This window comes from Dermochelys coriacea, chromosome 1 (genome assembly GCF_009764565.3).
Source record: "Dermochelys coriacea isolate rDerCor1 chromosome 1, rDerCor1.pri.v4, whole genome shotgun sequence".
Taxonomy (NCBI): domain Eukaryota; kingdom Metazoa; phylum Chordata; order Testudines; family Dermochelyidae; genus Dermochelys; species Dermochelys coriacea.
Genome location: NC_050068.2, coordinates 121,604,291 through 121,627,148, shown reverse-complemented (window position 1 = coordinate 121,627,148; position 22,858 = coordinate 121,604,291). Strand labels below are relative to the sequence as shown.

General features: G+C 43.6%; 1 protein-coding gene and 1 long non-coding RNA gene across 10 annotated transcripts in view; one reads left to right on the top strand and one right to left on the bottom strand.

The window, feature by feature from the left end:
- GABRG3 (gamma-aminobutyric acid type A receptor subunit gamma3) overlaps window positions 1-22,463 on the bottom strand; it is a 524,307-nt gene extending 501,844 nt beyond the window's left edge. For 3 of the 9 annotated variants that reach the window (XR_005290558.2, XR_005290557.2, XM_038386897.2), the window contains exon 1: window positions 2,075-2,238. Coding sequence is in view for 3 of the 9 variants with exons in the window: in XM_038386893.2 (XP_038242821.1) it covers window positions 16,849-16,997; window positions 21,563-21,615 (202 nt within the window). In the remaining 6 variants the exon portion in view is untranslated. Of the gene's footprint in view, window positions 1-1,619; window positions 1,691-2,074; window positions 2,239-15,343; window positions 15,545-16,848; window positions 16,998-21,562 lie in introns of those variants that run through there. The other 6 variants (XM_038386893.2, XM_043492577.1, XR_005290556.2 and 3 more) reach the window with 4 other exon arrangements.
- Window positions 2,431-11,832, top strand: LOC122455912. The gene is made up of 3 exons (XR_006274429.1): window positions 2,431-2,482; window positions 4,543-4,604; window positions 10,122-11,832. It is a non-coding gene; the product is annotated as an uncharacterized LOC122455912 (long non-coding RNA).
- Window positions 22,464-22,858: the final 395 nt, after the last annotated feature.

The following is a 22,858-nucleotide window of genomic DNA, read 5'->3' as shown; positions in this document are numbered from 1 at the left end:
ACACCAAGTGTGAAATACTAGCTTACCACAAGAGGGGTCATCTCCTGCCCAACAAAAAGAAGCCCATAAACACCAGACTAACTGTTGTAAAACATCAGTGGACAAAAGACTTGGCTGATTGCTTCCCCCGCACCTTCCCAAAGAAGAAAAAAAAAAGTAATCAACACTTGTTGCATCACAGCTTGAACTCTGGGTGAAAGGAATAAAAATCCTTGACAAGAAAAAATTAGGCCTATATTCCTTGGATGTCAGGGAGAGGGTCAGACTTTAAGCGTAAGCAAGAGATCTCCAGCTTTGTAGCTTGGGTTAGCCCTACAGAATACATTAAGCTTGCATATTACAGCAGCTTCTATCATCTTTGAAACCTAAGACTGACTCGTTGTGTGTATATGCTCACCTGCCTTAACCTTGCAAATAACATTTCTTTCCTGAGTTAATAAATCTATAAAAAGAAAAGGAGTACTTGTGGCACCTTAGAGACTAACAAGTACTCCTTTTCTTTTTGCGAATACAGACTAACACGGCTGCTACTCTGAAATAAATCTATAGTTAGTTTATTACAGGATTAACTACAAGTACTGTCTTTGGGGAGATATCTAGGATGCAATTGCCTGGTCCTTTGGGACTGGGAGTAACCTGACAATGCTTATGATTTTTGATGCAAGGAACCATCTTGGTGGCAAGATACACTGGACTGTCTGTGACTCCATGTTAAGGCTGTAGTAGTGCCTGAGGAGATCACACTTGTTACTTGATTGAAAAATTAAGTACAGAACTCACAGCCAGTTTGGAGTCTGTGTCCCGATTTTTAACAGTCTCACCTGAAATTGGCACTTATAGCTGTGAGCCATTCTAGACAGCTTGACGATATCAGTGGGGAATGCTAGTGAGAAAAACTGATTTTAACTCAGAATTCTTGACTTGCTTTTCTTTCGTAGGAGGAGTTAGTGTTTTCAGACAAGGAACAGGGGACATAGCCTTTCATTACCTAAAGCTCAAGGATGGAGCCTCTGTCTTCATGGATTGAAGACCTCAATCCGAAGGACTCTGAAACATTGTTGTTTAGTGGTAGCCCCCTTCTTGGTCACTCCTAAATTACTGCTTGCTGGAGATATGTTGCTGCAGTTTTTATCACAGTAAAATCTACAGCAATGATGCAGGGAGACCTGGTGGGTTCTGAGTGGAACAGTTAATGCCCATGAGAAAAGGGAGCAGTAATGAAAAATAAAGAGAAATAGAAGAATGGGTTCAGATTGGCAGAGAAAAATTAGCCAGGGTTGTCATTTGGATGAGAACTAGCTGAGTGCAGATCATTCTGCATGAGTGCATTTAATAGCAAACTCAGGTGCTAATATTTCTTGCAAAGTCATCATGCCGACTGAATGATGCCTTACAGCCCAGCTCCCATGATCTGGAGAGACAATCCTTGTCTCATGGTGCTTATGATTTTTCCCTATTATCAACATGAAAGTAATTTACTTTTTCCACTCAGTAATTGAAGTGTTGCAGTCTTTTTGATGAGAGGACTTTTTTGGGGGGGGAATGGTCATTAACATTACAGCTGTAGCCCACACCCACAAAAAAGACTAAGGCATTGCAACAGGGTATCAGAGACTAACCTTTGGGAACCTAGAAGTGTCACAGACATAACACTGCAATCCACACAGGCTGACTTAGGCACCTTGGGTCCCTATGCAATGGATAAGGAGAAATAGGCATCTTAGTTGAGCTGCCTAAACTAGCTCATAGGAGATACTCAACCCCAGTGGGGGGGAAGGGGGAATGTGTGCTCACCCCTCCCCACCTCTCCCTCAGAGGTCAGCATTTAAGTCCCAGCTGCAGGGAGGTACCTATCTCTACTTAGCAAGCAACAAGTGGGAACTTGTCTCCTAGAATCAAGCATCTTAGGCACCTAGGTAGTTTCTTGCAGGAAAGAGTTAGGTGCCCAGGTCACTTCACACAAAATGCTCAGTGGAGGAGGTAGTACCACCCACCTTATAACTTTTAACCCAATGTTAAAGCATACACCTACATTCTCTCTCTGTGTTCATTCCCCAGCCTGCTGCCTACTCACCTCTCACAGGCTCTCTTCTCCAGCCTTCTTGCTTCAAGGTACACCACTCCCTCAGGGCCAGGCTCTGAGGGTCATAATCTTTTCCTGTGTTCCTACCTTCCCTCTCAATGCACAGAGAAAAGGGCTATATACATGCTCACTATAGGTCTTTCTTGTAGCAGCTTCCTGGCTTTATACTAGCCCAGCCCATACCTGCTCAGGTAAGCTTCATCCTCCAGTCAGGGGTTGCTCTTCCTGCCTAATCCTCTCATGTGGGACCTATCACACTAATTGGTCCTCTCTGCACTTCATTAATCCTTTCAGGATTGGTGTGGGGTGAACACCCTCTCATAGAGATTCTCTGCTCAAATCCTTTCTCCCACTCTTGTAAAGATGGGGGGGATTCAACCTGTGTCTCCCACATCCCAGGTAAATGCTTTAATCACTGAGCTAAAAGTTATAAGATGGGCAGTAGCAGCAGCTCCCCCTCCAGCTATATTTTGAATGGGACCTGATCTGATCAGCAGCCTCTGAGCAAGCCTAACAGATTGGGCCTCAAATGCATTCATTCCCCGGTTCGCTGATTGCTCTGGGGATTTTGGAAGGATATAGGCATCCAAACACCACAGCATTAATTTATTGAGTTCCTGGGGATGGTCAGGCACAGGAGCAGAAACTTGGGACTTATCTACATGGTGTATGAGAGGGGTGTGAATTCTAATGCACACCAATGTGTTGATGTTAACACAATTTAGGGAACTTTTAGTGTACACCAGCAGGGTCTACTCAGGCTTGATAGGGCTTTTCACATTGGTGCACGTTATAATTTACATCCTTCTAGTCCACATTGCTGCACCATGTAGACAAGACCTTAGGTAGTGAGGGAACTTTTACCCTAAAAATGTAGGCACCCATAGGTGGATTATGGGTTTGTGGGGCCCTGGGCCAGAGCAAGTGGGGGCCCCTCCCCACACTTTCTGCCTGCAATCCCCACCTGGCACTCCTACTGGGGAGTGGAGTTGGGGTGTGGGGGCTTCCTCCACCTGCCCGGTGCTCCTGCCAGGGAGCAAGGTCAGGGTGACCATTTTTCCAGGGGCCCCCAATTGGTCAGGGCCCTTTGGCACAGGCCCCATTGGTCCAGTGGCTAATTCACCACTGTAGGCACCAAGTGAGTATAGATGTCTGCCAGAATCTGCAGGAGTTTCATGGATTACAATGAAGTCTAAACTGGGATTTAGGTGCCTAAATCTGGGTTTAGGCACCTAAGTACCTTTGTGGATGAGGGACATAGATATTATATACTTTAGGTGGTCATTATTATCCTAGCCTAGCAAACATAGCTAGATAAATGGGGGTTATTGAATCATTAAGTGCTGCAGTAGCATGCCACAAGTACTCCTTTTCTTTTTGCGAATACAGACTAACACGGCTGCTACTCTGAAACCGGTTCTTGTAGTGAGTACCCTATGTGTGCAGTTTTGTAACACTGCCAAAGGATGCTTGGCCCAAAAAAGTAATTTGTTACTTTGACCATTACTTGCATTTTTTTGATAGTAGGGTGCAAAATGGGCTGTGCAATGTAAATCAAGTGAGATAATGGTGAATGATTAAATGGGAATGAAGAACTAGGTGGGTTGAGTTTCTTCTAGACTTCCTAACCTTTGAGATTTTTAGAGTTGAAGAATTTTTGTACAGAAAGTGTTTGGTTTTGTTTTTCAGGAAAAAAACAGGAATCCATTGAAATCCACTTTCAGCCTTAACAATATTTTTAATGAATTATTTGTGGGTGGGCCTGAGATTTACCTGTATTGGGGAATATATATCCATAAGAATGGCTCTGAATTCATATGAGGTCCAACAAGATGGGGATTCCCTCCTGTGGACTTTAGCAAGTCCACAGGAGGTCATGTGGTGTGGGAGGAGTTATACCTGGTGGAATATGAGGACAACATACAGTGGGCAGGAATGAAAGTGGGGGAAAGGAAGCCAACCAATAGAAACATTTTCAAGCTTTTAAAATATTATATCTAGGTAATTCTCACTGTTTAAAATTAATATAAAGTATCCCACCTTTCTCAGGCCAAATTGCTAGTGTAGGGCTTCATCTTTGCACTAGGAAGAATTAGCAGGGACCAGGCAGTCACAAAGGAAAATGCTTTTGGGGAAAAAGCTTACTTCTGTGTGGTGCATGCCACCACCATATCACACATTGTCTGATATTAACCAAACTTCCCATGAAACACTCTACACTGAGATGAAGATGTAGCATGTAAGCTTTTAGGGGGTTGATTTCTTTTCAGGAAGCAATGGAAGGGCAGTAAAAATCAGGTATATAATGGGAAGCTATTATGTTCAGCCTTAACCACAGAATAGCTACAACTACTGAGTCTATGAGTTTGGCTGATGTTAAGTGCCTGCCATACTTCCATAGCCAGAATGGTACTTAAGAAAATAAGGATAATGAATATTTAAACTTTGAACTTATACAGCACTTTTCCCAAGATAGTCATCACCTAGCAGAGAGCACCGAGTAACCCAATCTGATGTAGGAGTAAGTATTATTTACATTCATGTTCACATAGCAAGACTTTCTCTGATTTTTCTTTTGTTTGTTTTTGTTTTAAGAAGCTCTGGTAGTAGGAATCACCTCTGATTAGGAGCACAGGTCACCAAGCTCCTCCGTACCTTACAAACTAATAAAACCGCATCAACCAGGTGAATTACATATGAACCCAACATTCTTATTCATTCTTTTGTACAGCAAGCACTTCATGCCTGGAAACATATCATTCCTTCACCAAACAGCTGCATTCTAGCATTTTGTCCTAACTGGTAACACACGATGCCTCAGGCACACTCTTAAAAGGGAAGGGCTGGCACATGCTGTAATATGCTGTACCATTGAGAACCAGGTCCTCCTCTGGTGTAAATGGGCATAGCTCCATCAACTGCATGAGTTTTACCTTTCACATACCCTTCATTTCTACTAAAGGACTAAAGCTGTTTGTTTATTTTGTGGACTCTAATGAAGCTACATTGATTTACAGCAGATTAAGATTTTACACAATGTGTTTTGTGTTAATCTAGTTTTGTCAGGTCAAACACATTTATACAAAATGATGATGTCAGCACATTTTCCTGATTCACAGGAACCTTTTCCATGTTTCAATAACTTCTCTAAACAATACCAGTACCATCGGCAGTTATTTATGCAATGCTCAGTTTATTGGGCTCAATGTATTGTCTTTAGATTTACAAAATTAGACTTTCTTATATCAAATTGGTTTTGAAGCAACATATTCATGAATCCATTGTAGCTGAGACAAATCAAGAATAGATTATACTGATTTTACCAACATAATTTGCGTGCTACTTCAAACATGAGGAACACGCGAGTGCTTTGCCCAGGTAATTGTTTATTTCCCAGTTCAGCCCTTTCAAAATATAGCTGCTGCTGCTGTTATGCATGTTGGGGGTGTTTTTACCATTGTTGGTTAGAGATCCCAGGCAGCAAAGCTTTTGCAAGGGATGGCAGGGAAATCCATTGTTCTTCCCTCCAAGATTCTCAGGTTGTTCCTCTTTAAATCTGGTTCTATCCCACGCTCTAGCAACCTTTCCAGGAGTGCCTGTGAATGTGAATTATCCATGGAGCACAAATGGCATTTGTGTTCTTTCCATTCACTCACTCCTGCACCCTAAATGGCTGCCACATGCTATGTTTCCAACTCATTGCAGGAGAGAAGACAGTTTTTATTCCTTTTCCTTCCCCCACCCTGTTCAAAGGATTAGTCTGTCAAGAGGTAATTATGCCTGTTTTAGGCATAGTCCTCTCTTTCTCCACTACTTTGCATAGACTGCGAGCTCTTTGGGAAAGAAAGCATCTTGCTCTGTGTTTGTGCAGTGCCTAACACAATGGGGGCTAGGGGTCCTAAGTGCTACTGTAATAGTTATATTAAAAAATGCATCTTAAATCCCTCTCTTCTTCCCACATGAAGATTCCTCTTGATATCTGTGATGCTGGCAGACCAGGTGCCAGCTCATGCCAAGGCCCCAGGCCTCACTGAACACTGACAGATGCATAGCTGGAAACCAGTCTGGCTCACCTGTGTTAAAATAGATGTGAAGTTGATAAGAATGTGTTTACTGTTTAGACCTTATGAATGGCTTGCAGGATGCTTCATGCATTAGTCTCACTTATCTGTATACCATGTTATAGAGGGATAGCAAACATTTGCATTGTAAACCTCTAATTGTGTAACTCACCAAACAGGAAAAAAGCATTAATTAAACTAAAGTACTCATCCTGCACAAAAAAAGGCCCATTGAAAACAAAGGAGCCATTGTGTAGCATCAAAGGACAGAGACCTTGTTGATTGCATTCCTCACTCACTCTAAGAAGGGGAGATCTGCATATGAACTCATTCCATCAGTTTGGGCTCTGAGGTGAAGGGAATAAAAATCCCTGACAATGAGAAACTCGGTTCTCTTTGCTGCTTGGATTGTAAAGGGGCAAAAATCTCCAAGCATAAGCAAAAGACCCCTCGGCTGTTTTGTCTGGGTTAGCCCCAAAGGACATATAGAGTCTATTTATGATAGAAGTTTCTATTATCTGTTGAAAGTTAGGAGTGATACTTATTTGTGTGTGTGTGTTACCTTCTTTAATCTTGTAAATAACATTTCTTTTCTTAGTTAATAAAATCTTTAATTTATTATAGGACTAGCTACAGGTGTTGTCTTTGGTTTGAGATCTCAGATACAATCGACCAGGGGTAAGTGACTGGTCCTTTGGGACTGGGAGTAACCTGAATATTGTTGTGATTTTTGGTGTAAGGGACCATATTACATAGACAAGTTTGCCCGTGTGGCAAGATAGACAGGAATGCCCAAGGAGACTGTCTGTGGCTCCATGGTAAGACTGTTATAGTGCTTTGGAAGCTCACACTTATGACTGGGTTGGGGAACTCTAATTATAGAACATACCACTGGTTTAAGGTTGTTGCCCTGCTTCTTAAGAGTCTGCCCTGGGGTTGGCACTCTTACTCCTGAGTCAGTCCAGATAGCGTGACAATAGCATCTCTAGTATTTACACACTTGCTTGCTCTAGAAGTGTAACTAGAAGGAATTTCAAAAAGAACAGGAGGACTTGTGGCACCTTAGAGACTAACAAATTTATTTGAGCATAAGCTTTTGTGAGCTACAGCTCACTTCATTGGATGAATGGATGGAATTGGGAGAACAGAGGAATTGGGAGAACGGGGGTGTATATGTGATCCTGGATTGACAACTCACGTCTCCTTGCTTCCTGGTAGGGGATGCTTCAATGCCATCTGTCTTTGTCATAGGAGGGCCAAGAATCCTAGAACTGATTAGTAATAATTTTATCTGCTCTGACAGAGACATGACAAAGCTGTCTCTCCAATATGATCTAGAAAATATTTTGATCTGTGATGCAGTCAGCAGCTCCCTACCATTATGTCTGGTATAATGGCAGAGCTGGAGCTGATTTAAAGAATCAGGTCTGGCAATCAGCAGCTGACAGAAATCGAGGCAAACCATACAGAAGCAGTAGCCTGTAGTGCACTTCAGGGTACATTTTTGTTTGGCACTCCAGGAAGGCTGAATGGGCTGAGGAAAGACTCCAATATAGTTTGAGCAGTAAAGATTATAATTTGTATAGTGCTTAAAATGCATTTCTAGTCTAAAGAGTGACTTAGTAAAAGTGCTGTCTTCTCCGTTAACAGATCTGGTCTCTTTGTGTCTTCAGAAACTGCTTACTTTAGTTACAATCAGGCGTATTGAAATGCTATTTTCCCTGTAAATCCTCGTGAAGCCAGCACAGCAAATAGTGACAGAGATGGATCTGATTCCTCCTTGCACATCATCAACAGAATAACTTACCAATTTCCATTAGCTACACTTGTGCAAACCTACTAAAGGCAAATGGGAGTTGCACAGCTGGCTAAGGGGCTATTTCTGCCAGCAGAACCTTTCCTACTAGTCATGAAAAGGCAAGGGGGGAGGAAAGAACCCAACTGGACTACTAATCCAGGTTGAGTTTGTGGGGCCAACGTTTTTACTTTTAAATGGAGAGCATTGGTTTGGACTCATGGATACCCGAGGGATGGTTACCAGAAACTGTGAAGGCTCAAATATACAAAGGGAATGGAGGAGGCAGCCAGGGTGCTAGTGCCTGTGCAAAGGAGATGGGAACCCAGACATTGGTGGAATGAGGTAGTGAGTCTTTAAAAAAAAAAAACCACCACAAACATAAGGCCTTGAACACTCGAGAGCCTGCCCTTGTAGTACTGTCTACCTAGCTCCACCAATACCAATGCTAGCATAAGTGGGGCAAGACTCAAATTTGCTAGTTAAAGAAAGCATGGTCCCCATGTTTGAGACAGCCCTCATGAACTATATAAAATCAGTATAATCCATTCTTGTTTTTTCTCAGCTAAAATGGATTCATGAATGAATTTCCTTGAAGTCAATTGCCCACTTGTCATTTTTTAATTACAATGGCAGACAACTTACAAAACCAGCTCTTGTGAAGGAAAACGATAATAAAACAAGGTGATAAACTATCTCATACACAAGGCCACCTTTGCACGTGGCAAGAATTGATCCTTTTTAAATCCTTGGCCAAGTGCTAGAAAACATGAAACCCCCACCCCCATGCATGGTGGCTGTGAGCCATGGGAATCTCTAACTAGCAGTTTTAGGAGCAATCCACAAAGGAACTTAAGTCCCATTTTTAGACATCACTGAGATTCACAAAACTCCTGCTTGGCTGCCGCCTAACCCTATAGGCACCTAAAGTCAGTCAGCACCTAAGTTTTTGCTTTTCGACATGTTCACAGGTGCCTATCTCCCACCTGAGCATGCACACCGCGGCCTCACTCTAGGCACTCAGATGCCTGTCTCCTGCCTAAGCCACAGAACTATTCACAAACTGGGGGAAGATTGCATGCTGGAGTCTGATCTGGTAGGCATGCCTAGGGGGAATTACCACTAGACTACAGAATATTCTGATATGGGTCTCCCTCCATTTTTCTTGTTGAAGGTGTTCCATTTTTAATCAAATAATTGTTCATTTAAATATTTAGTGGGCAGAAATTAGAATGACTCTGTAGTCCAGAGTTGGTTGATTCATTGCTGTTCAAATCCCTTCTCCCCCACAGGAGGAGGGGGGAATTGAGCTAGACATCTCCTACATCTTAGGTGAGTTTCCTATGCACTAGGCCAGGGGTTCTCAAATTGTACATTGGGACCTCAAAGTGGGTCGCAATGCCGTTTTAATGGAGTTGCCAGGGCTGGCGATAGACTTGCTGGGGCCTGGGGCCAAAGTCTGAGCCTCACCTCCTGCGCCGAAGCCTGAGCCCCACCACCCAAGGCTGAAGTCAAAGCCCAGGTCTGCAGCTGAAGCCCTTGGGCTTTCGCTTTTCCCTCCCATCCACCTGGGACTGTGCAGCTCAGACCGGCTCAGGCTTCAGTCCCCCCTCTTGGGGTCGTGTAGTAATTTTTGTTGTCACAAGGGGGTCATGATGCAATGACGTTTGCGAACTCCTGCACTAGGCAACAGGTTATACGGGGGAATCTTCTCCCAGCTGTATTGTTTTGGGCCGCAAATATTAATAAAATAAACCAAATACTTATGTTCCCCCCAATTCATGACTTGCTAGCAGAAATAGGTGCCTCTTTGCAGCCTGGACTTAGGTGCTGAACTCAGAGAGGGTTTTATGAAAGTTGTATGTTAATAGTTATAGGGTTGTATGCTAATAGTTATATAAACTTCTTAAATTTGTAAGAAGCTTTGTTGACAGAAATCATTGGCCCATATGTAGAATAAATTGAGTGTATGAGCATTAAAGAACCAATAATGCTGTTGAAGATTTTTTTCTGACCTGAGACAAATGGTGAAACAAGAGTTCAGGGAACTTGTGTGGTGTCATAGAAACCCAGAATGGTGTCATAGATTTGCTTTTCACAGGTGTAAATGCTTGGGGTTTTTTTTATCATAGATCTCCTCTCCCTCCATTCCTACTGACCATTCTCCCCATCTCTCTTCAAGCTGTTTCCCAGACAGGGTTCCCCTCTGCCCCAAAGAAGATTCAGACCACAAAAAATTTGAACATTCTCATAATTTGTGGGTGTGATATCATCAGTCCTCCGTGGTTTCTGTTCCATCTATGAATTCAAAGATTTTTGCTGCACACAGTAGCAGCACACTTAACACTGCCACCGAAGTTATTGCTATCCTGGGATTTGAGTGAAATCTCCTTAAAGCTGGTGGATGTAACAGCAACCCTTCATCCATGCAAAATATACAAAACCATTAAACTCATTTATGGAATGAGAGAACTGAAACAAGAAGAACTACCACCCAAACTACAGGCCAAATCTGAGCTATGTGGGGAGAGGGGTTTCACTGTGGGTATAATGCGTTTTGTTTTTGGTGGAGCTTTGTGTGAGAAGAGATGCACCAGAGAAGCTGACAGAGAAGCAGCAGAAAGCCAAGGTGACATCAGGACAACCACTGGGAGTGTAGGCCTGAGAAAAAACCCTTGCAAGGGAGACCTTTTGGGGTAGAGTGCTGCTCTGAAAGAGGCTTGGAATTATGAGCAAAGAGACTGTCTTCTGATGTTTGATTCCTGCTTTGTTCAATGTACATTCTTTGTAAATAAACAGGGTTGTATCAAAGAAATACCTGACTCCAGCATCAACTTCTCCTAAGAGAAACAACCTGTAGGACCCCATATATTGGTTAATTGCTCGAGTCAAGAGAGGTAATATTATTTTCAGTCTATAGAAACACTACGTTACTCCAGATGACATCAAAGTAATCATGAGAAACCTGTGGTCTCATCAGCAGTGGTGAAGTAGTAGACATGAAAAGAATCACATACAACTCTTATAAATGTACAGTGGCCTCAGGTGAGGGTGAAGAATAGAAGGTGCATAGGCCTTCATGAGGGTCCAGCTACATAGCCCTGGCAGGTAGCACTCCTAGTCATTACTGCAGTGTTAGAAATGGATGGGAGGCTAAGGGCTCTGGAGAGAGGAAAGAAATCTCATAGCAAGAGGCTCAATTTGCTTTTTTAAGCCACAAGTCTGGGTGCATCGGGGACCTTTCTGTGGGCCAATGTTAAAAACATACACAGTTTGAGGGAATGTTACTGTCAAATGTTATGAAACGCCTCTTTGTTTTACTTATTGTTGTAAATTTGGAGAGGTGATGAGATGCTCCTCCCCCTACCCTCCTTTCTCACTTTGAGGTGCTCTCTCTGCTATCTTCTCTTCTGCCTGCCCCTGTTCCCCTCACACCATTCTCAGTCTCCTGACTTTCTTGCAACATCCACAGTTTCTCTTTTTTTTTGTCCTTACCCTCTCTCTTTTGTCATCTCACATCCCTTTCCTCTCTTTGATGCCCCCTCTTATCTCTTATTCTCATCCTTCCTTTGCCCCTCATTCTCTCCTCCTGCCCACACAGACTTCCTGTGGTGGGGGAGGAGCACTACGTGCCCCACTGCATACTGAGCTACTCCTATTATACATGTGAAGTTTCTCCCTTGTATGACTTTCACCAACCATAAAAGAAACAGACAGCATGTTATCTTCTAGATATAAAATTACTTCAGAGAACACAATGACTCTCCCTGTAAGGTGTCACAAATTGTACTTCTGAAGCAATGAAGTCTTCTCTGATCTCTGTATGTGTGTCCAAGATGAACTATGTTATATGTAAAAATGAGATCTAAACAATATAATAAAACTAGCTTCATTTTTCCAGGCACTTCTAAAAATTGAAAGCCAGTCATGGACTAAACTGGACATAAGATGGTTGGGAAATAAAGTGACATTAAAATAAACTAATTTCAAAGGGCATATATTTTGTCATGTGCTACTGAGTTTCTTTGGTGTTTAAAAATATTAGCTATATTAGTAGGCAAGTTAGTATTGTTTGATTAAAAACCTCTATGGGAATGACAAAATGTGACCAATTAATGGGGAATAAGTGAGGTTTAGGCTGTCTGGATTTCAGGCTGCATTATTGTAAATCTCACTCAGTGGCCTATTGCTTTGTCAGTTATTTCACTTGTCATTAGATAAACAAATATGAAGTTAGCTCATATTAGGGCCAATATTTATACTCAAACTAAATGTCAGAGCTTAATCCTGTGTGTTGGGGAAAATCCTGTTCCTCTGGAAAGGTCTGACCTTACTCAATAACCAGATATGCACTTGGGCTAGACTCTCAAAGGGGATTTAAGTGTTGCAGTGCTCAGTCCGGCAATGCCTAACTCCTACGCATGGAATTGACAGCCCTGAGTTAGACATTTAGGCTCCCTATGCATTGTCTGGGGAGAGTTAGATGCTAAGAAAAGGATGTCAGAAAGCTGAGCAGAGAGCCACCTAAGCTGGCCAGGAATGAAATGCTAAGGAAGGGGTGGGGCTTACGGCCCAGATTCCCCAAAGGATTTAGGGAACTAACCAACAGGTCAGAAGGAGGTACCTGTCTCTGATCAGGATTCACAGATGTGAACCCTCTCCTGGAGTTAGGCACCTTAGCCAAATCAGCTCTTTCTTGTGAAGAGAGCCACCACCCATTATAACCAATAGTGCTGAGGTGAGGGCACTGGGATGGGGGTGAGTCAGTGTCAAGTCCCTGCATTAATGAACAGTGAGAGTGGAACAGCTTCAAGAGGAGGGACTGGGAGCCCCCCAAACTATATCATAGCCTGGTGGTTAGGGCACCTGCCTGGGAGATGGAGGGTCCACATGAGGAAGTTTAGGGCTTTGAATTTGATCTCCCACATCCCAGGTAAGTGCCCTGACTATTGGGTATAATGGTGGGGGACACATGCCAGCCAGCCCCCAAACTTCTCAGCCCCTATCATCCTTTGTGTGGATTAGGTATGCTCGGAGTCTGCCTACTGACTCAAGTCCTGCAAGCAAGGTAGATGGGGAAATGCCTAGTTTGACAATCCTACCAGGGTTTAGGTATGAACTGGGGTGTCAAGCAACTCAGCAGCCTCAGGATTTAGTTTGTGTGTGCCTAATGGCAGAAATCAGCTTGCTGGCTTCAGTGAATTCCATTTTTAGAGGCCCAGCTCTCCCCACAAAATGCCTGGGGAACCTGGCTACCCAGCTTGGGACTGGGAATTCCACTAGGCAGCAGGACACTGACGGGTGAAGCATTGTAGTGCCTAAGTCCCTTTGTGATTCTAGCCATTAGGGCTTGATGCAAAGCCCACTGCAGTAAATGGGAGGTTTTCCTTTGATTTCAGTGGGATTTGGAGCAGGCCCTTGAGTATCCAGCTGTGGGAGAGGCTTCAGAGCATGGTGGAGGCGCTTTCCGGGTAAGAGCCAAGGCATCCTGCTCCTTAAGCTTGGTACTGTTTGCACCAATAACTTGCCTCAGAGCAGGTATTGTTAGTCCCATGACTATGGCTAGGAGTGTGTGGCCCAGATGCTAGACATTTTTATCAGTCCTCTGCTATAAACTGTTAATTTAGGATGTGTTCTTTTTTTCTATTCAGAAAATAATTATTGCTCTGACATAATGGGAAAATTGCCAAATACAACAGTTAAAACCCAAACCTTTGGAAGCTGTGATGCTTAGGGGAGGGAAAACCTCTCCCAAGTGTGCAGCCATAGGAGACTAGGGTCAGATGTACCACTAGTACAGTATTGCTTTTATTATAAAATCCCAAGAGGTACCTTTGATTTAGATACCTCCTGTAAAAGCATCAGAGATGTGATGCCCTGTAGCACCTCTGCCTAATGCCTGGGTCAGACACTTCCCCTCACCCAGCTCCAGTGCCTGCAGACATATTGTCCTGTCTCCCAGCTTGAGAGTGGGTTTGGAAAGATAGTGACTTTGCCATATTTTCCAGCAGTGTTAGCCTCCTGTGCATTTAGATCCCCTGCAGGTCACTTAATAAGGGCGTTATTCCTGGCTGGGATGCAATGTGACTGTTTGAGTATTAAAACACTTGAAATATGTCATGTGGGCACTCAGAGCCCATGGGCAGAGTATAAGACCATAGATCATTTCACTGCATAAGCTTTATGCTGTGCCAATCACACACACATACCCCTTCTTCCACTCACAATCCTCTTCTCCCTCTGCTTTTGGAATGAGAATTTCAAATATGGGTGCCCAAGTTTAGGTGCCAAAGTCCACCTAAATAGGTCCCTGAAGACATTGTCTGAATGTCAAAAGTGCCAGACAACCAGCAGCTTCCATTAACTTCCCTGGGAGCTACTGGGTGCTTAGCACTTTTGACAATCAGGCCACCTATTTAAGAGCCTAATTTTAGGGCTCTATTATCAAAAATCTTGGCCTCAGTGTAAAGAACTGGAATAACCAAGTAGAGAGCAAAGTTGAATAAAATGGTGAGTAGCCACTGCTCCATAAAACATAGGAAATGTTGAACAAATGAAAAGCCCCTGATGAGTAGTCTGTTGTACCCCAGTACAGATTTAACTCTGTGTCTATCATCAGTTTAACTTCCGTTTGGATACTGAACATTGTATTTGACCCAGTGGTATATTCAGTATCTTATGTAACTCCAATTTCTTCTTAATATTCCAAACTGTGTGATTTCTCTTTTATGCCCCATGATGTCTCATGCATTTTACCCCCTGCTGCCTTTATGAGACAGATACCACAGTTAAGGCAGGAGGATTAATATGCTACATTTATCTATCTCAAGCAAAATGTTTATCTTTGGAAGCTCTTAAGAGAAAATTTAGCTTAGCTCTTTTCCTTAGTTCACAGACTTTGACATTAGGAGCTTTGTATGCTCTGGCTTAGTAAAGCCACCCATGCCTGTGCTCTGTGGGAGAGGAAGGGGTGATATCGCAGTATTTTGCCTGGGATGCAGAGGCTTGGGTTCAATATCTGATCCTCCCTCAGGCTTCTTGTTTGACCTTGGGCAAGTGCCTCATCTGTAAAATAGCAATATTACTTCCCTTCATCACAGGGCTGTTGGGAGGGTAAGTTAATTAATGGTCGGGAAGTGCTTCGTTGCAGGACTGAAATTATGAGAACCCAATACATAAACTCAATTGACAGAATCCAGAACTGTAAATGTTTAATCCCGTGCTGTGGAATGCAACTACTTTATCGAAAACAAGATTTGTGACTGTTTACGGGGAGAGAAAATGGGAATTATTTAGGCAATACATGACTTTTTCAATGTTGGAGAAAATATATGACCACTACTAATCTTATGGAGGCTCACTCCCCGATTCTGAATTATTATCTCACCCCCCCCAGAATCATACCATCATTTATCCTGTTCATTCGGGTCTGTGTCGGAGAGATGATTTATCTCCAGAGTTAGTGATCTGAGGACAGGTTGTAGAGAGCAAACTGAAATATCAGTCCCAACATTTCTTGATGTTACTGATGGCTGGGAAACTTGTTCCGGCTGCAGCTCGGAAGAACATGATTCCATCGGGTATTAAAGATTTGCTGAAACCAGTCTAGCAAATTAGGGAGATGGAAAGATTAACTGTTGCTGTACAGTAAAAGCACAAACTTCTATCAGTTATGCTCTTTTCCAACATGATGGAAATATCACTGTAATTACTAGTTAAAGAACCCTATGTAGAGATGTTCTAGTATTATAGGATAGATTTTATTAGAATTGTACTAGTGCCTAGCTAGCTGACACTTGTTATTACAATAAGGACTGAGCACAGGGAGCTCCTACTCATCTCTAAACTGACCAAAACAGAGAACTTCTAGAGGGTACATTAAATACACTTGCTGTCACCGCATTTCTGTTCATACTAAGGGGTAGGGATTATCTCCCTGATTTCTCTGTAAAAATCTATCAATAATGGAGCATGCACAGTTGAGCATTTTAGGTTAATTCCCTCGCCGTTTTTTGTTCCTCACCTATACATGAGGGGAGGGAAATTAAAAAGATAAATTGACTCTTTCTCTCTCTCTCAAAGGTTATGACCAAAGTGTGCATAACCGCAAGGGATGGTAAAATGGGAGCTAGAACTATATATTTATTTTGTTATGGAAGAAAAATTTGTATACAGGCAAATGAGTCAAAAGAATTGATTATAGAAAGATATCTGTTGGTTCTTATCTAATCCAATTCCTATCACATATCCATATTGCCACTAGACTCCCACATTCCATCTGATCACCCAGGAGACATTTCCCCTGGTTTCCAATTGGAAGATTTAGGAAACCCCCCACAAGTTGCCCTTCATCTTCTCAGAGGCAAATCCAACCCCCTTCTTCTGAGCTGCAGGAAGATTGGCAAGGGAACTTATGTAGTTATACAGCACTGTTGGAAGGGGGCTGGATATAAGTCCGCTGGGCTTCTGTTTCTGTTTTTTGTTGGTTTTGCGGACTGCTGTTTTAATCATTTGTCAGGATACACAGAGAGCTTTTTTGTCTTGTGTACTCAAATGGAAATAAATATATTTCTGACTCTGCCAATGACCAGTCATATAATCCTGGACAAGCCATTTAATATTTCTGTCCACCAAACTTCCCCTCTGTAAAACAGCTCTAATCATGTTAAGCTTCCTCCTAAGGGTGCTGTGAGAATTAGTATTTGTAAATTGCTATAAAATGCTAGGATTGTATACCTACATTAGAACCAAGCCTGAACCAAAAGCCTGGACCTGAACATTCCTGAACTTCGTCAAAGTTTGGATCCAGATCTTAACTTTGCAAATCAAGCCCATCATTAATAGAAACACAAAATATTTCTATCTAGATATTGGTGTATCTTTTCTACAGAAAGAAACAGAGGACTCACTTCCAATGTCTGGCCGTAGCTTTTTGTCATATTCCCTCAGCAACTTGTTTAATATGAGAGTCGCATCTGTGTCTTGAGTTTTTGGAGCTAATACCCATTTCTGACTGCCTGTTACATCTTCATATTCATCCTCTTCAACCTTTCTGGAACTGCAATACAAAAATAAAATGTTACATAACATAAATGAAATCTGAATTTACATTGACTAAATCTCAACAGGCACTCAAGAAGTTTGGGTTCTTTATTCTGTTGCAGCTATCTAGTTTTAGAACTATTTTGTTAAAGGAGGTATTTATTGCCAGAAGTGAAAGAGTTTGTGTAAGGGGCATGAACTGAAAATAATTATATAATCCATCTCACACCACTGATTTCTCACAGGAACTTCAATCTGTAGATTAATGCAAACTAGATCACTTTTTTTGAAAAATCAGCAGATTAACTGATAGGTAACTGGTAACTCACTGGTGACTGGGTAACTGGTAACAGAATTCTAAGGTGGGTAAACATCCTGCAGTATTATACTGACTCCTTCAACACAACTGATTCATCTCTTGCACAGCAGGCTAATAAGAATATTAAAAATTCAGCTCTTTTAATATATCCTGATCATTTCATTCTATTAATAAATTATTATGCTATCAATGTTTTTTTGAATTTGAGAACTTAATGCATTACAAGGGTTAGAATTAAGAACATACTTCTTGAATGTAAGATGAATTATCACAAGTACATAAATATGTTGCATAAGTCTCTTTGAATCTCAGAGTCTAAGCCATTCTGTTTTTATAGTTCTGTACTTTGGACATTTCAGGAGCTAAGATTCTTCTTTCTACAAGAGGTAGATTATCTTTGTTATGTGAATAAAGGATTAAAATAAATTGACAACTAATAATTGTCCAGAAACTGTAGCTAGTGCCAGTGGTGCTGGAACTAAGAGTGCGGGAGGTGCAACTGCACCCCCTGGCTTGACGTGATTTCCATTATATACAGAGTTTACAGTTTGGTTTAATGGCTCTCAGAACCCCCACTATAAAAATTATTCCAGCACCCATGGCTAGCACAGAATGTGGCTGAACATGCAGTACTGTTTTCATACATGGGAATCCATTTTCATCTGTCCTACCAGTTGCTTTCTTAGTGCAATGCAAAATGTTGACTTGAATCTCTAAAGTCTTTTATGGTTTGGGTTTCAATATCTTAGAGACCGCATCTACTTTATCCATCACATTTGAGAACATCTGGGACACAGACTGTCATGAGATCTTCATATATGCAGGTGGAAGAAGGATGATCTCAGTGGTGAAACTTTGGGCCTGATTCTCCATAGCCTTCTACATTGCATACGCCATTCTGATTTGGTGTAATTTTACCCCCATTTTGCAAAGTGTGAAGGACTATGCAAGGTACAAAGCAGTGGAGAATCAGATGCATAGGCCATATGTACACTAGAGATTTGCCCAGATTAGAGCTATCTGTAAAGCTGCAGCAGTGCAAGCCCCAAATATAGACAAGGCTATAGACTCTTAAACTTGCTTTCTCCCATTCCTTCAGTACCAATTTCTTGATCTTCTGGGGCACATTGCAAGTCTAAACTCTTTGCTCAGGCTTTTTATGAAAGGATGAGTTGAATTAGGTCTAGAATTTATTTATATTTCTTCTTTGGTGGGTTCAGGCGTACTTTGGAAGGGGTGTGGATTATTATTTTTATAATGCTTTTAAATGTCTAGATTGTCTGTGATGGGCACCATGTATAAATAGAAAAACATCCACAATTACCATAGTGAATAAAGATTTTATTCAGGGTACCATTCTCTGAATCCTTCAAAGAATACATCATATGTAAAGGGGGGTTTTTTGGGCCGGGAGAGGAGCAGTTTTTTCCCTGTTCACGTGAAGCCAATATAGAATTATTTCTAAATGAAGCTACTGGGAGCTTTATGTGTGGAAGACTTGTAGGATGAAGCCTGAAAGATATAGAACTAAATGTAGGGGAGGGAAGCATTTTAAATAATGAAACTTTATTTCCTGGGGCACGAGCTATAACTTTCAGTTCCTCTTGCTCATTGCGGTCACTCAGTCTAAGATTTTTTTTCCTTTGAGACTCCTGATAAGCCAAATGTTTGTAATGCAACATTTTCAGAATGATTCTCAAACATGCACTATTTTTAGATACACATTTCTTGTGTCCAGCAATTAATTATCTGCATTGTTGGGTGAATTATGAATGAAAACCAGGCCTTTTGGGGCTAATTCTGTCCTGAGCTGTACCCTTGCAATTCCATTCAAGGAATTAGGTTGCATGGGTGTAAATGAGGGCCATGTTCATTCTAGCACATTGATTTTGTATAGTGGTTCACATTTTAGATATTAGCTTCTTTAAAACTCATAATCAACAATAATCTAACACTTGCCAGATATTTTAAATCTTTTCCCTCCAATAAATTGTTTCCCAGAAAGCTACATCCTAGAGGTTTGTGTTTTCATCTCAATGCTTGATTGCAACTGGGGGTTGGGAGAGGTACCTAAATTTTCAGAGTAATTCATGCTAACTACAATGATGTGCATTATGTATATCTTTAGAGGCACTTTTATTACCTTTATGTATGTGCTCCTAAACCAATAGGCTCCTACTAAGCATTTAGGATGCATTGTCATAGCTAAACTGCTTAGTCCCCACTCCCAAGAGAGACAACCATATTCCAAGACTTTCCAACAGCCACAGAAAAAGAGGGGCTGTTTTCTTCCTATGTTGTGAAATGGAAAGTAGAGCTGTCGCCCCTCCTAGTTCTTATTATGCAACACTAGCTTTTTTTGTTTGTTTGTTTTACTGTGAGAGGAACAAACCAAACCAAACCAAACCAAACCGTGGTGCACTCCCAGAAAAACACAACAGAGAAGGAAGCTTGAAATGCTATAGGAAGGCGTTTTCTTTAACGGATAAAAGTTGTCTGGAGCCTCAGTTTCTAGATCTTGCCATCTGCTCTGAAGAGCTGACAGTAATAAACAATGAGGTAATCATGGGCTGAGGTGGGGGAGGCTGGAGGAAAAATTGTGTCTGCGGGGAATGAGTGAGGTGAGCTGAAAAGGGGTTTGAGAAGCCCTCTCTCCCCAGGGTTTGGTTGACAGAGAAAAAGTCTGAATGTCCACCTAATTAGGAATTCAGCATTTCAGTTTGAAAATGACTGTGAACTAGATTGTGTGTGTGCGTGGGAGAGAAAGCGAGCAAGTTAACTCTCAGGGTGTCTGCGCCTTTTCACTTCAGTGTGCTGTCTTCAGGGGAGATGCGGGCAGCATTCCCAGCAACCGTTTCATAGGAGACATAAGGGTCCGACAGAAAGTTAGCCAGCGATAAATGCTGGGCTGGACTTTGGAGTTTAAACTGAGAGTATTGCACACCAGCCCTGCCGTGTCAACGACAGGGTATTGACCCCAGCTCTCCTCTTCAGAGTTTTCTGAAGAGTTCATCATGTCCGTTTTTCTCCTCTTAGGTCTCAACCTTTGGTCTCTGTTTGTAAGAACTGGCCAATCACCTAGGTTTTCAAGTGTTGCACTAAATACTATAGATTAATAATAATCTATCAGGAGGGAGTTTCTGTCACTAAGGGCTTGATCCTGGGAGTGGCTAAGTGCCCTGAACTTTCCTTGAAGAGCCGATTCTGCAACACTTGCTCACCTGCGTAACTCTTACTCCTGCAGTTCTCCAATTCATTTGAATGTAACTCAGGGGAAGAAGGGGGGTTCCTATGAGGCAGGGTCTGCTGGAGATCAGCTCCCAACAGACTAAGGAGGGGCAGACTTACAAAGTGCACAATCTCCAGATGGCCAGGATGACATTTCCACAGTGGATGGTTGTGCGATTATTAAGGTATTGTCATAACCCCTTCATACTATTATCAACGGAAAACCTCCCCGTGGATAACCTCAGAGGAGAAATTTAGGCAATAAAAACCGCTTTGATCTTGCCGAAGAACTCACCATCGCAAGAAATTCAGAGGACCTGTTTGCATCCGTTGCAGTGACAGAACTAGCGAAGCTTGCACTAGCCTTTTGGTGACTTGGTCGTGGGCTTGTCTGAGTTACCTTTTCCTAGGCAGACCTCACCTGCCTCCAGCCAGAGCATCCCGTCCTCCCCTCTCCTGCTTTCCGTGGCTTTCTTGAATCCTTGAGGCAGGTACTTTGAAGGCTAAACCCCCAATTGAATGATACTCCTGACCTAGCCACACGCTGCATAGCACATAAAAGAACCGCGCCACGTCTATTAAGTGGGTACAGCTGCAGAGAGAATCCAGTTGGCAACCCTCGGGGCTCGGCTAATTCCGTAACAAGCGAAGCAATGGGGAAACTTTTCGCAGACCCAGGTGAAGCGGAGAGATTTTATCCAACTCCCTGGCAGAAGCCTAAGGATCTCCGTTTCTCGAGCCTTAAATTACAATCCTGAATACAAAAGCCCGTCCTAGATAACGGCTAATGACAGCGAATGGAGGGATGGTGGGGACTGATAGCAACTCGCTAGTTTAGCTCCGCTACATAGCAGGCAGAATACAAATAGTGCAGAGGAAAACGGGGGCAAAAGAAAGGGGGGGAACAACCTCCGGTGTCTCTCGGACTAAGTATTTTCCCAACTGTGTGTATGATATTTCGGCATGAGCAACAAACATTACATGGAAGCATCTGGGAGGAAACACGGGAAGGGGGCTGCACAGCGCAGACTTACCAGGCTTGAAACACTGCCAGGAGGAAGAAAAGCACCAGAAGCTTAGCTGACATGATCCGAGCAGGTACCAGGTGCAGCAGGACGGAATAAAGGTTGCCGGACGTTCACACGCAAAATAAGGGGGCGATGGGATACCGCTCGGATCCTCTTGCTCTCCTGTTGTATTCCCAGCTCTAGCCCGGGGGAGGGAGTGTGTGTGTGTGTGTGCGTGTGCGCGCGTGTGTGTGTGTGGGGGGGTGAATATCCCTTTTGCACTGCTCCAAAAACCCAAAGCCAAACACCCAAGGAGACTCTCCCAGCTCCCACTGTAAAGCCGGCTCCACGGGCGGGCAGGTGCTGGGGAGCTCCAGCACTTCCCCTCGCTGGCAGTCCCTGGGCTGGAATAAGGTAGCGGCCCCTCCTGCTTTTCAGGGGTGTATTAGCCAGGCACCTGCGGTGGGGAGCAGCGAGCGAGACCAGGCACCACCAGGACAGCGGGCGGGGGCAGTAGCGCACCAGCCCCCCAGTGGAAACCCCCCTCAGCCCGAGCCCTGCCCCGCAGCCAGGCGCGCTCCAGCCCGGGCGCAGCGGGAGGTGGCTCAGCACCGAGCCCCGGGTCCCTGGCCCGGACCCCCAGGTACCCCCGGCGTGGCCCGAAAGCAGCAGAGTCTGCAGGGGAGCCCTTCCCCCACCCCCGGCTCCCGCACCGATAGAGGGAACTCCCTCCCGGGGGCAGTTAAATGACCGGCAGCCGCAGGCTTGGGCTCTGCCCCAGAGCCCCGGCGCGGCTGCTGGTGCTGGGCTGGCCGCGTCCCCGCCGAGCGGAGCCCATGCTACGCGCTTCGCTCCGGGCCAGGAGGCGGCGAGTTTTGACAGCGGTCGAGGAGGGATCCAAGCCCAGCCTGGCGAGCCGTTGCTGTGGGTTTCCTTGCACACGCGGGGAGGTCTCTGACAGTTGCGATAATTATAAGGATGGAAAGGAGCGTGGGGCGGGGAGGTTCAGATCCTTCCCCCCCCCCCCGGGCACAACTTGACGTGGAGGGGGGGCGGGTGTCTGTGCGCGGTGCAACCTGAATCTGCCCTTCTCTGGGAGACAATTCCGGGGAACGGGCCAAAATAGGAACCCTTTGCTTTGCTTAGTAGTGCAGACACGCGTACCCAACCCCAGTCCAACCCGCACCTGGTAACTGTGGCCCGGGATGGGCTGGGTTACTATTTAGAACTGTGAACTGAGATCCTTGATTTAGGTGGTGGTGGTGGCGCATATTACAACAGACGTACAATAAACACCCCAAGTCTCTGATATGTTTGCCATGG